Here is a 13,317-nt window from a genome sequence, read left to right as displayed (position 1 = left end):
GGAGCATAGGGCCACAACCAGTAGGCAATGGGACACACAGTCGCTCAGGGTCACCCAGCTGGAAAGTATCTGAGCCCGGACTTGAACCTAGGACCTTTCATCTCTAGGCCTGGCTCTCAATCCACTGAGCTAGCCCAGCTGCCCCTACTTTAGGTTGCAGTTTCTTTAGCAGATGTAGTTTTTACAGGGTGGGGTTGCTAGCCCCACGCCCAACCCTCCTCCTTTTTTCATCCGGGCTAGGGACCATCCTTGGCCCAGGAGTGGTAAGGGTGGGCAGTAGGGGTCAAGTGACTTGCCCAAGGTCACACAGCTGGAGTTGTCCGAGGCCGGACTTGAACCTAGGACCTCCAGTCTCTAGGCCTGGCTCTCAATCCACTGAGCCACCCAGCTGCCCCTGAGCTTATTGTATATGTCTAATTCATCCCTTCTTCTGCTGCCCCTCCTCTTCCTCCTCCTTCTTCCTTTTCCTCTTTTTCTTCCTCCTCCTTTTCCTTCTTTCTTCATCACCTTCATATTAAGCATTAACCGCACTCCGTACTCCATACATACTTGTAAGTAAAGTCACCTTACATTTCATTCATTGAACAGCCCCATTTTCAAGAGAAGAAAGTATAATTCTAATAGATATTTGCAAAATATGACTACCAACAATAATGTCTTCCAAAACTTTGTTCTAAATTCTCTTCCTTCTCTGTATATACTGTTTCACTTGGTGATCTTATAGGCTTCCATATTTTCAGTGATCATCTCTGTGCAGATGACTTTCAAATCATAGATATGTTAAAATTAACATGTCCAAAATTGGACTTATTATTTTTCTCCTTCCCTCTTCCTAACTTGAAGGGGAGTCATCTAGGCTAATACTCTAGGTGCCATCCTTGACCTCTCATTTTTTCTTCATATTCAGTCTGTTGCCAAGTCCCTTCTCATTTTCTCTCATCTGCCACTGCCAAACGCTTGTACTTGCAGGCCCTCATCACCTCACATTTAGACTATGACAATCACCTTATGGGTAATCTTACTGCCTCCTCTCCCTATTCCAGTCCCTCTTCCATTCAGCTGCCATAGTTATCTTTCAAAAGCATAGGTCTGACCATGTCACCTCCATTGCAGATGAACTCCAGTGGCTTCCTATTACCTGGTTACTAAAGTACAATTAATTCAAGAATCTGCTTCCTATGTACAATCAAATCATCAACCTAGTATAGGAAAGGTCAAAAATCAATAACAAATTAGAAGAAATAAAAAACATAAAAATATAATTCATATAGTTGAAACAACTTTAACCAAAACATAATCAAACAAGTCATTGATTTGGGGACTGGGGGTTGGGAAATGGGAACTGGAAAAAGGCAAAGAAAGTGACTTCATTATCACTCTTTGCTACAAAAGTTGCTGCAACAACAAGGCTACATGAGCCCAGAAATCATCTTGGTCAGCAAGCACTTCATCTTCTTCTAATCAGAAGGACTTGGCAACCAAAGGTAACTTCATTTTAGGACATAAACATATTTTGTAAAATAATATGGAGAAGAATGGAATTGTAGACCCACTGTAAGAAACCAAAAAAACTAGGGAGACAAAAATAAACCTGCAAAAACCATGGCAGGAGAGCAAACTCAGGGATAAAATCCCAAAACAATTATTCATAGATGAAATTGGCCAAATAAATAGTAATAGAATAAATTGACCAATATTTCTGTAATTTGTTTTCGTCAGCAGTGTATTTGAAACTGCCATATTTGAATTCTTAGTTCTCAACATGCTAAACAAATGAAAGGAAAGGGACTAAAACTGTGATTTCCAGGAACTTCTACAGAAGAAAATTATCTCTACAGTGCAGATTAGCACCTTTTCTTCTATTGAAAAGTTAAATGACTTACTTGTCCATGATCATAAAACCAAAAACAACTCAAATCTGGCTTCTAGTTCAATTTCATATCCACCATACCATGTGCCAACCTCCTCTCTTTACTTTCTTTGTTCTATCTCCCAGACTTCATTTTCCTAAGAACAAAATAAATAAGTTCTGCTTTTTTGTTTAGCCATACTGAAGAAGTCTGCTGGAGTCAGCACAATCTTACAAGAGATTTTGATGAATAATTTTACAATATATCTCAGGGAAGAGAAGAGATAAAAAGAATTGAGGAAATCACAAACTGCGTTATTACCCCCCAAAAGTAATTAAGGAGGACATCAATATCCATTTTTTCATCTTTAAGAGAGTAATCTATACTACAAGGAGATATTGTTGATGGGAATGTATAAGCTCTTCCAAATTATTTTCCACTGCGAACATTATTATCTCCAAAGGACCAAATTGGTAGGGGATGCAGAGGTCACTGAAGAGGTCCATAGAAAAGCAAAAGTAGGTTATATCGTATTTCCACCATTCCAGAAATGAAGTTAAGGATTATCCTAAAGGAAATGTATGTCTGGAGAAGGACATCAGTGAGTCAAAAAAGGAAACTTCAACACTTTAAGGAGCTCAATCAGGGAACATCAACAGATGAGGGTTGAAAAGGTTACAGTTATATGAGGCACAATCTGTATAATTGAAAGGAATAGACATTGATTAGATCATAGATCTACACTGATCTACTTAGTCCTGGAACATAGCAGGGACTTGGTATTTGTTTACTTAAATTTTAACAGAGCAGCACTCTTACTGTTTTAAAGGATTTTTTTTAGTAAAAAAAAGAATAACCAGTACAAATAGTTTTTCTTTTTTTTGAAAACCTTAAAAGTGGTGCAGTCAGTTTTGTTAAATCTTTAGTTTTCTCTGGGATCCTTCCTAGGATTCAGATTTCTGCTGAAGAACTTTCTGCATGAAGAATGTTTTTAATGAGTTGTGAAATGAAGGATCAGAAATGGGAACCTAGACTGGAATGTCTCTTTGAATATGTTCAACCAAGAGTTTACTTTGGCAAAAGAAATAAGACGTCTGTAAGTTAAATTCCTCAGGGTCTGAAGAAGCTAATGAATGTCTGGGGTTTTAGACAAGTTTATTCTAAAACTAGACTTAGAGAGCTGACCCTTTGCCAAAGCCCTAACAGATCAGATTTCAAACCTCAAATAATGAAATATCATATTTGGCCTCCAGAGAGTCTTAGAAATTTTTTATTTCTGGCAAAGGCACTCAGGGTTAGCTGACTTCACTACCCCCTGCCCACATCATCTAAAGAAGATATTCAGTTGATATTTTCATGGGTAAGCTCATTTTTCAAACTGAAAATTAATATTGATTTTCAAAACTGTGTTTTGCATGGTAGTTATTTTAAAATCCTGTTAATTTTTTTACTGTTAATTTTTGTAAAGTGCTATAGAGATGTAGTAAAATATTTACAGCCTAGTTAAAAAAAGCCCACTAAGTTAGACTGTTTAAACATTAACATTAAGCTATTTATATAGTTTTTTAAAGATTTACAAAGCACTTTGCTCATTGTAACACTAAGAGGTAGGCATAGTGCGAGTATTTTTATCCTTACTTTACAGATGCAGAAATAAGGCCCAGAAAGATTATGATTTGCCCAGAGTCCCACAGGGCAAGTGATAGTATCAGGATTTGAACTGAAGTCCCTTGACTCCAAATCCAGTGCCTTTTTTTCACTTTTGAATTATGTAATGATGAGTGTTCTAGAAGAAGGAAATAGACTGGAAAGAAAAACAATGATGTAATTTTTGTTAAATTTTTAACTAAAAGTTTATATGTTCTATGAATAATTAGAGAAATATATATATAACTTTGATAGAGAATTTATGATACAATTGTAGAAATTTGTAATAAAGAGTTATCTTATAACCTTGTCTAATTTTTTTTTAATACTTAACAGCTTTCACTCTACTCAATTCCAAACTTTGAATCCAAATATGTGGAGGAACCAAGAAGCCCCCTGGAAGAAGGCATTTCACAACTTAGAAAGTATGCTGGACCATATACACATTGGTTTCAGGTATAGCCCTTTTCCAAATGAATTGAAGTAGATAATGGTTCAAATAAATTTTCAATTCTGAATTCTCTTTCCCAGTTTTGTCTCATCTCTTTTGAGAAAAGAGAATAACAAAACTCATTGTAAATATGTATAGTCAAGCAAAACAAATTTCCATCCAAAGAAGAATACATTTTCAAAAATAGCCAATATAGTGTTTGGTTTAACAATTTATTACAGAGTGGTGTTCCTTATGGGAGAGTCGTTAGATAGTGGTAGTGATTTCAAAAAGAAGGAAAGAAGGAGAATCAGTAAAACACTTCTAAAAAAAATCATAACAGAGTTCTTAAAAATACTTTCTCCTTGCTTTATATTTGGTCTTCTATTAGTAATATTTCATCATAAAAATAGGCTGACAATATAATCTGGAATGACTCTAAGTTTTTCAAACTATGAGGCAGACTCATTTTTTCCATTAGAAGATAGAATTGCTCCTCTGCAGATAGTCATTTTTACAAAAGCGAGCTATAACATACATGCCTTTCTAGCAAATTAGTAAATATTTTTTTTTTATAAAAGGAACTGACCGAGTCAGCTAGGTGGCTTAGTGGCAACAGAGCCAAGCCTAGAGACAGGAGATCCCGGTTTCAAATCTGGTCTCAGATACTTCTGACCTATATGACCCTGGACAAGTCACTTAACTCTAATTGTCTATCCCTTACTGCTCTCTCTTAGAACTTATACTTAATGTCAGTTTTAAGACAGAAGGTAAAGATAATGAAAAGAAACTGATTTGATCAAGTAGCAATAACTTGTACCAATAAGTTGGTTTTGACTATCAAAAATATGTATATTTGTGAGGATGCAACTTTTCTTAATTTTATGTAGAACAGAGAGGATTTTATAGTTGGAAAGCAATTGGTTTGGCTTGCTTTTTATTTTTTATTTCCAATGACAATACCAGAGTCTTCTCTTAAAAAAACAAACTGCAGAATATGAATATTCCATTCTGTTTAGATGTATATTTTTCTATCTTTAATGGTAATGCTATTTGATCATAGTCTTTTTTTTCCCCTTTCAGGTTGCTTACAACAAGACTAAGCCCACAGTAGATGCTGCCATTCAACAAGGAATAGGTAAGTTGATTTATAATTAGTAACTTATAATCACTAGAATTTATGTAAAACACTTTTACATATGTTTAATTGTTATTGCCCACAGTTATAACATTTTTGGTTCAGTGAATAAACTGGAGAGGTTGTATAATTATAAAGCCAAGTGATTTAATGTTCTCTGGACTTCAGCTTCCTCATTATAGAAGGAGAGGGTTCCATATCTAGAGTCCCTTCCAGCTCTAATTCAGATAGATCTCTACTGCAGAGAGCACTGCTTCATTTAGTTACTCAGGCTTTACTCATTTACCCCAAATAGCCAATTGGTTGTCAGATCTTATAATTTTATGTACGCAGTATTTCTTGCTTATCTTTTTTTCCTTTTCACTTATAAGGCCAGTCTCCTAATTCAGGCTCTCATTACCTCTTGCTGGATTATTGAAATAGCTTCCTATTGGTCCCCTTGCCTTAAGTCTCTCCCCTCTCATTATTCAGAGTTGTCAAAGTGGCATTCCTGAAACACATCAGATCATATCGTTTTCCCATCTTACGAAACTTCAATGAAATACAAATTCTTTTCTTTGGCATTTAAAACTCTTCACATTCTAGCTCTGGCTGGCCTTTACAGCTTTATTTCATATTGCTCCTCATTATATTACACACTTTACATACAAGCCAAACTGGCTACTTCTTGTTCCTCATACATTATGTCCTATCTCCCATCTCCATGTCTTTACATAGACTGTGACACCTGAACATACTTCACATATATCACTGCCTCTTATAATCCCTAACTTCCTTTAAGGCACAGCTTCAAAGCCACCTCCTTTCCTGATTTCTCCCCCACTTATTCCTCCCCAGCTGCTACTCCTTCTCTTCAAAATCACTTTGTATTTTCTTCATTTATATTTTGTGTTTGTATGTACATGATGTATCCTCAGCCTCTAGCATAATGCCCAACCAATAATGGGTTCTTTGGAGATGCTTGTTGATTGATAAAAACTAGATCTGCTCTCTTTACATGCAAAACATATGGATTAAACACCTACTCTGTGCAGATCACTGTAATAGATACTGGAAGAGATAAAAGGTTTATATAAGATGTTGCCCAGCTCTTCTGGAGCTTATAATGCTAGAAGAGTAATAAAAAACTATGGTGCCCAACAGTACAGGATAAGTGCATTATAGAGGTAAACTTTTATTTTTTTAAGTATTTTTCCATGGTTACATGATTCATGTTCTTTCCTTCCATCTTTCCTCCCTCCTCCCAGAGCTGACAGGCAATTCCACTGAATAGCAAATCACAGGTTTATGAAAAAAGATAAAAATTTAAGCAGATGGGAGGGAAGTCAAGATCAATGGAACAGTGGGAGAAAGAACACAGAGATTGGAGAATGCAGGGGAAATATATGAGATGAAGTTATACAACGTGACTAAATAGTTGGAAACATCATTGGGAGGAGTACTTACTCACATTGTTAGCACTCTTTGCCAGAGTGCTTTTTAATCTTTGTATGTGTGACTAAAATAACAAACAAAACCTTCTTAGTAGTGTTATCAAAAAAGAAAGTAAATAAGCTGAGTAGAGTAGGTGGGTGTGAGGAAGGATAAAAGGGAATAAGGGATTATAAGGTGATTGGAGGAGGAATGAAGGTATGGTTAGGTATATAGGAGATAAAGGAAATGGGGTATGTAGGAGATGCAGCTCAAACAAGTTTATTCCCAGAGGCTTGAGACAGAGGATATAGGGAGGAAACTAGGGCCAGTAAGAAATGTTTAGGCTTGACTGGAGGGTTTCTCTTGTTAGTTTCAAAGTCTCTTGAGGGAGGGGTCGAGAGGGCCCCTCCCTGCCAGTCAAACTGAGGGCTGGAGGAAATCTTGAAGGTGGGTACTTCCTGTCAAGATGGATGCCCCAGTTGTCTCAAGAAATAAAGGAAAATGATTCTTTTATTTTGGCCTTTCAAACCCTGTGGTGAGTCACCACAGGGTTTGAATAGGTAACAAGGGGATTTATTAATACCAGGGTCAGTCAGAAGGGCAAAAGGGTTCAGGATTTTCTAATTGCTGCTAGGGAGAGGGGTGAGGGTGGGGGATGGGTCGTGGAGAGGTTTAGACAGAGAGAGAGACCGGCTCTCCCAGTCAGGAAGATTTGACTGCCTTTTAAATAAAGTCTTTATCAAACTTAGGGATAACTTATTTGAGGATACTCCAATTATCTAAAGAAAGTAAAACCCACTATGTTCAATCACCAAGCCCTCCCTGCCAACCAGAACCCAAAGGAAATCAGGGAAGGGGAGGGATGGAGATGGGAGATCAGGGAGAGGTCCAGAGAAATGAGATAGATCCAAATTTCCCCAAAACAAAATAAGCACAGGCCAAAGCCAAAGCAATTAGGCCAAAGCCGAAAGGCCAAAGCAAAAGCCTCCAGCCACAGCGAAAGCCAGAAGGCAAAAGCTCCGTCAGTTGGAACTTCCCCTCTATTTATCGCTTTAAGTTCTAACTGACTTTCTGAACATTCTAAGATGTTTAACTGACGTTTTGTGACCGTTAGAAATTGCAGAAGCAAAAAGTTTCTGTTAGCCACCTTGCATTACAGTAGCTGTGTATTAAGCTGTCTTTCTGCTACCTTGCTTTTTTGCTGTGTCACAACTATGCTATATTAGTTTTCTTTTGCTTTTTTTTAACCCCTACCTTCTGTCTAGAATCTATACTAAGTAGGGACAGCTGGGTGGTTCAGTGGTTGAGAGATAGGGAGGTCCTAGGTTCAAATCTGGCCTCAGACACTTCCTAGCTGTGTGACCCTGGGCAAATCACTTAACCCCCGTTGCCTAGCCCTTACCACTCTTCTGCCCTGGAACTAATATCTTATATTGGTTCCAAGACGGAAGGTAAGGGTTTTAAAAAAAAAAAAGCATCTATACTAAGTATCAGTTCCAAAGCAAAAGAATGGTAAGAGCTAGGCAGTTGGGGTCAATTGACTTGCCCAGAGTCACACAGCTAGAAAGTGTCTCAGACCAGATTTGAACCCAGGACATCCCTCCTTTAAGCCTGGCTCTCTATCCACGGAGCCACCTAGCTGCCTCTATGCCATATTTTTTGAAGCTGTGCATCACTGTTGACTTAAGTTGAACATCCTGCCTTCCTTATTTGTGATTTTTCAACTTTAGCTGATTTGAATATCCTGAATAACTCACTCTGTAACTCCATACATATTCACTCTTTCAGAATAACATTATAATGAGCATTATGGTGTTAGAAAATGAAAACGAGTCTGGTTAGCAGAAGGATATCTATTTGTCTCATCTCCCCCATTCCCCTGCAAGACCTGTGATCATATTGGTACGGGGAATTCCCATTGTAGAAACTCCCTCTACCAATGCAGATTGACAACTCTTCTGTAATTTACAGTCTCACAGTTTTCCAGAACACTTTGATGTTAAGTGTTTTACCCAGGATCATATGAAAGTATGTTTTAGATAAAGGGCTTAAATCCAGAAACTTTCAAAAACCTCTTTTCTATCCATTCTCATGCTGCCTCACACACAAAATTGCACATTTAAAAAAAGCAATTAAAAAGTGAAATAAGTGGAAGTCTAGAGAAGAAAGAGCCCTATTAATACAAGCTACTAGGTTAAACTTGAAGCCTTAGATATACTACCGAAAATTAAGTCATTATATTATCTAGCTTAGGACCCAGAAAAAGGAGAGCTAGAATAACAATAATTTGCTTTTTTATATAGAGGCCCATTGTTTGGAAGAATGACTGAACACATTTTTGGCTACGAATGAAACATAAGAAATGATGTTATTTAATGAATTCAGGAAAACAAGGGAAGATTTGTATGAACTGATACATGATGAAGAAAGCAGAACCAGGAAATAATGTACATACATATAGACTTCAGTAATGTAATTGAAAATAGCACTAAAAGAAAACTATACTCAAATGCAGTGAATTAGGTCCCTAAGCACAAATGATGAAAAGACAAATAAATTAAGAGCCCATCCTATTTTTGGAGAACTCTTAATTGTTGAGAAATTTTCCCTTCCTAACAAGCCCTAAATTTGCCTCCACACGTCACTACTATTTCTGTCCTTTTCTGCCAAGCAGAATAAGTATAATTGCTCTTGCACATAAAAGGCTTTCAGATGTTTAAAGATAGCTGGCTTCCCTAAATCTTCTCTAGGTTAGAATATCTCCCGTTTCTTCTACTCATCCTCATCTAACATGATCTTGGCTCTTTTCTGTCCTCATTCCCCTTCTTCTGGCTTTTTCCCAGTCTAAACCTACTTTAATCCATCCCTTACTCAGTTACTAGGTGAATTCCTCTGTTTGGCATTCAAAGATCTTCACTGACCTTGTACTATCTGTGTCCCATGCTCCTTCCCTTAACCTTTCTACTTCTCAGTTTTCCAGACTTCCTTCAAAATTAAGCTCAAATTTCACTTTCTCTAGGAGGTCTTTCCCAGCCCAACCGCCCCCTCACTAACTCCCCCCCTCCCCCTCATTACTAGTTTCTCCTCTCTCCCATCTACTTAGGATCTTGTATGTACCTACTCTATTTTCATGTCTCCCCTAGCAGGATGTGATTAGAGCATGTAGAACAGGGTATATTAAGAAATATTATGATGCTATAAGAGTCCCTTCGTGGTTGCCATAAATGCAAGAGTTAAATTAAAGTTGAATACTTCAAGTATTATTTTTATAAAGTTTTATTATCTGACAAAATAGAACCACGTGACTAAGTTTTCTGCCTGCTCAAAATGCCCGCTCCACCAAAGCTACCGACAGGAAGGAAAAGTGCCCTAGACATGGAACTCCACCCAATTTATCTCTTGTCTGTGTCAGCACATAACGACAGGAACTGAGTGGAGTCCTGGGAATCGTAGTTTTTCGGATAATAGATTCCAATTTCACAATGGTCCTTGATAGTAAAAGTTGTTTTTGCCTTTCTTTGTATTCTTAGTATTTAGCATGGATCCTAGAACATAGAAAGTAATTAATAAATACTTATTGATCGACTATTATCAATGTCCTTCTTAAAATGAGCCCACAGAGTACAATGGCTTCAAAAGTGGTCTGACCAGGAGAGGGTACAGTGGAATTATCACATCTTCATTTCTGGACACTGCATACTACCTAAGATTGTGTTCATTTTTTGACTACCACATCACACTCTTGTCTCCTGAGCTTGTAGACTCCTAAAGTTTCCAGATCTTTTCCAAATTAATTGCTGTCTAGGCACAGCTCCTTGTGTTATTTAAAATCACTTGGGATACTTGGAACTACATTTCCCGTGATTCCCAATGGGTTTCCTGTTTTGGATTACGTATTCAAGGTGAGGGACTGTTTTAAATAGGGGGAAGTGACTTTGAACTTCCTCTTTTAGCTACCTGAGCAGGAAGGTACAAAAGGTAAAATGGCTGAGGCAGCAGTTTGAATACTTACAGGCGCGTGGTCTAATGATTTTATCTCTATCAGCATGGCTTTTATTAAAATACTATTCTCCCTTCTAATCTTGGCCCTCATTATTTTTAATAACAACATCCTCCATCATGTATTTATAAAGTTGATTCTTGAAACCCAAGTGTAAAGACATTTTATTTTTCATCATATAATTAGGTTCAACCCAGTGTAATAAACTTTCATGATCTTTATAAACCTTATCAACTTTTTTTTAAAACATTTATTAATATTCATTTTTTTTGAATTTAAACATTTATTAACAATCATTTTTAACATGGTTACAGATTCATGCTCCTCCTTTCCCCTTCTCCCCCCGCACTCCCTCCACCCATGGCTGATGCACATTTCCACTAGTTTTGTCATGTGTCCTTGATCAAGACCAATTTCCAAATTGTTGGTAGTTGCATTGGTGTGGTAGTTTCGAGTCCACACCCTCAATCATGTCCACCCCGACCCATGCGTTCAAGCAGTTGTTTTTCTTATATGTTTCCTCTCCTGCAGTCCTTCCTCTGAATGTGGGTAGCGTTCTTTACCATAAATCCCTCAGAATTGTCCTGGGTCATTGTATTGCTGCTGGTACAGAGGTCCATTACATTCAATTTTACCATAGTATATCAGTCTCTGTGTACAATGTTCTTCTGGCTCTGCTCCTTTCGCTCTGCATCTGTTTCTGGAGGTCTCTCCAGTTCGCCTGGAACTCCTCCAGTTTATTATTCCTTTTAACACAATAGTATTCCATCACCCGCATATACCACAATTTGTTCAGCCATTCTCCAATTGAAGGATATCCCCTCCTTTTCAAATTTGTTGCCACCACAAAAAGCACAGCTATAAATATTTTCGTACAAGTCTGTTTATCTATGATCTCTTTGGGGTACAAACCCAGCAATGGTATGGCTGGATCAAAGGGGAGGCATTCTTTTATAGCCCGTTGAGCATGATTCCAAATTGCCAGCCAGAATGGCTGGATCAGTTCACAGCTCCACCAGCAATGCATTAATGTCCCAATTTTGCCACATCCCCTCCAGCATTCATTACTCTCCCCTTCTTTCATTTTAGCCAATCTGCTAGGTGTGAGGTGATACCTCAGAGTTGTTTTGATTTGCATTTCTCTAATTATTAGAGATTTGGAACACTTTCTCATGTGCTTATTGATACTTTTGATTTCTTTACTTGAAAATTGCCTATTCATGTCTCTTGCCCATTTATCAATTGGGGAATGGCTTGATTTTTTTATACAATTGCTTTAACTCCTTGTATATTTGAGTAATTAGTCCCCTGTCAGAGTTTTTTGTTATAAAGATTTTTTCCCAATTTGCTGTTTCCCTTCTGATTTTGACTACATTGTTTTTGTTTGTACAAAAACTTTTTAGTTTAATATAATCAAAACCATTTAATTTACATTTTGTAATTTTCTCTAACTCTTGCTTTGTTTTAAAGTCTTTCCTTTCCCACAGATCTGACAAGTAAACTATTCTGTGTTCACTTAACTTGTTTATAGTTTCCCTCTTTATATTCAAATCGTTTACCCATTCTGAATTTATCTTGGTGTAGGGTGTGAGATGTTGATCTAGACCTAATCTTTCCCATATTGTTTTCCAAATTTCCCAGCAGTTTTTGTCAAATAGTGGATTCATGTCCCAAAATTTGGGCTCTTTGGGTTTATCATACACTGTCTTGCTGATGTCATTTACCCCAAGTCTATTCCATTGATCCTCCTCTCTGTCTCTTAGCCAGTACCATATTGTTTTGATGACTGCTGCTTTATAGTATAGTTTAATATCTGGTACTGCTAGGCCCCCTTCCTTCACATTTTTTTTCATTATTTTCCTTGAAATTCTTGATCTTTTGTTATTCCAAATGAAATTTGTTATAGTTTTTTCTAATTCAGTAAAGAAGTTTTTTGGTAGCTTGATAGGTATGGCGCTAAATAGGTAAATTAATTTGGGTAGAATTGTCATTTTTATTATGTTAGCTCGTCCTACCCATGAGCAATCAATGGCTTTCCAATTGTTGAGATCCAGTTTTATTTGTTTGGAAAGTGTTTTGTAGTTGTTTTCATATAGTTGCTGTGTTTGTTTTGGTAGATAGATTCCTAAGTATTTTATATTGTCTAGGGTGATTTTAAATGGTGTTTCTCTTTCTACTTCTTGCTGCTCTAGTGTGTTGGAAACATATAGAAATGCTGATGATTTAGGTGCATTTATTTTGTATCCTGCAACTTTGCTAAAGTTGTTGATTATTTCTACCAGCTTCTTGTTGATTCTCTAGGATTTTTTAAGTAGACCATCATATCATCTGCAAAGAGTGATAGCTTAGTCTCCTCCTTGCCCACTTTGATACCTTCAATTTCTTTTTCTTCTCTAATTGCAACTGCTAGCATTTCTAGTACTATGTTGAATAATAGAGGTGATAATGGGCATCCTTGTTTTACTCATGATCTTATTGGGAAGGCTTCTAATTTATCCCCATTGCATATGATATTTGTTGATGGTTTTAGGTATATACTGTTTATTATTTTTAGGAAAGGTCCTTCTATTCCTATACTTTTCAGTGTTTTCAATAGGAATGGATGCTGTATTTTGTCAAAGGCTTTTTCAGCATCTATTGAGATAATCATGTGATTTTTGTTTGTTAGACTGTTGATATGGTCAATTATGTGGATGGTTTTCCTAATGTTGAACCAACCTTGCATTCCTGGTATAAATCCCACCTGATCATGGTAGATGATCTTCTTAATTACTTGCTGGAGTTTCTTTGCTAGTATTCTATTTAAGATTTTTGCATCTATGTTCATTAGGGAGATTGG

General features: G+C 37.0%; 1 protein-coding gene across 1 annotated transcript in view; it reads left to right on the top strand.

The window, feature by feature from the left end:
- Positions 1-13,317, top strand: part of APOO (apolipoprotein O) — a 96,379-nt gene that overhangs the window by 36,010 nt on the left and 47,052 nt on the right. Inside the window, exons 3-4 of the mRNA XM_044670147.1 lie at positions 3,834-3,953; positions 5,011-5,065. Of these exons, the coding sequence (XP_044526082.1) occupies positions 3,834-3,953; positions 5,011-5,065 (175 nt within the window). The remainder of the gene's footprint in view (positions 1-3,833; positions 3,954-5,010; positions 5,066-13,317) is intronic.

Source organism: Gracilinanus agilis, chromosome 3 (genome assembly GCF_016433145.1).
Source record: "Gracilinanus agilis isolate LMUSP501 chromosome 3, AgileGrace, whole genome shotgun sequence".
Taxonomy (NCBI): domain Eukaryota; kingdom Metazoa; phylum Chordata; class Mammalia; order Didelphimorphia; family Didelphidae; genus Gracilinanus; species Gracilinanus agilis.
This window is presented reverse-complemented; position numbering and strand designations above follow the sequence as displayed.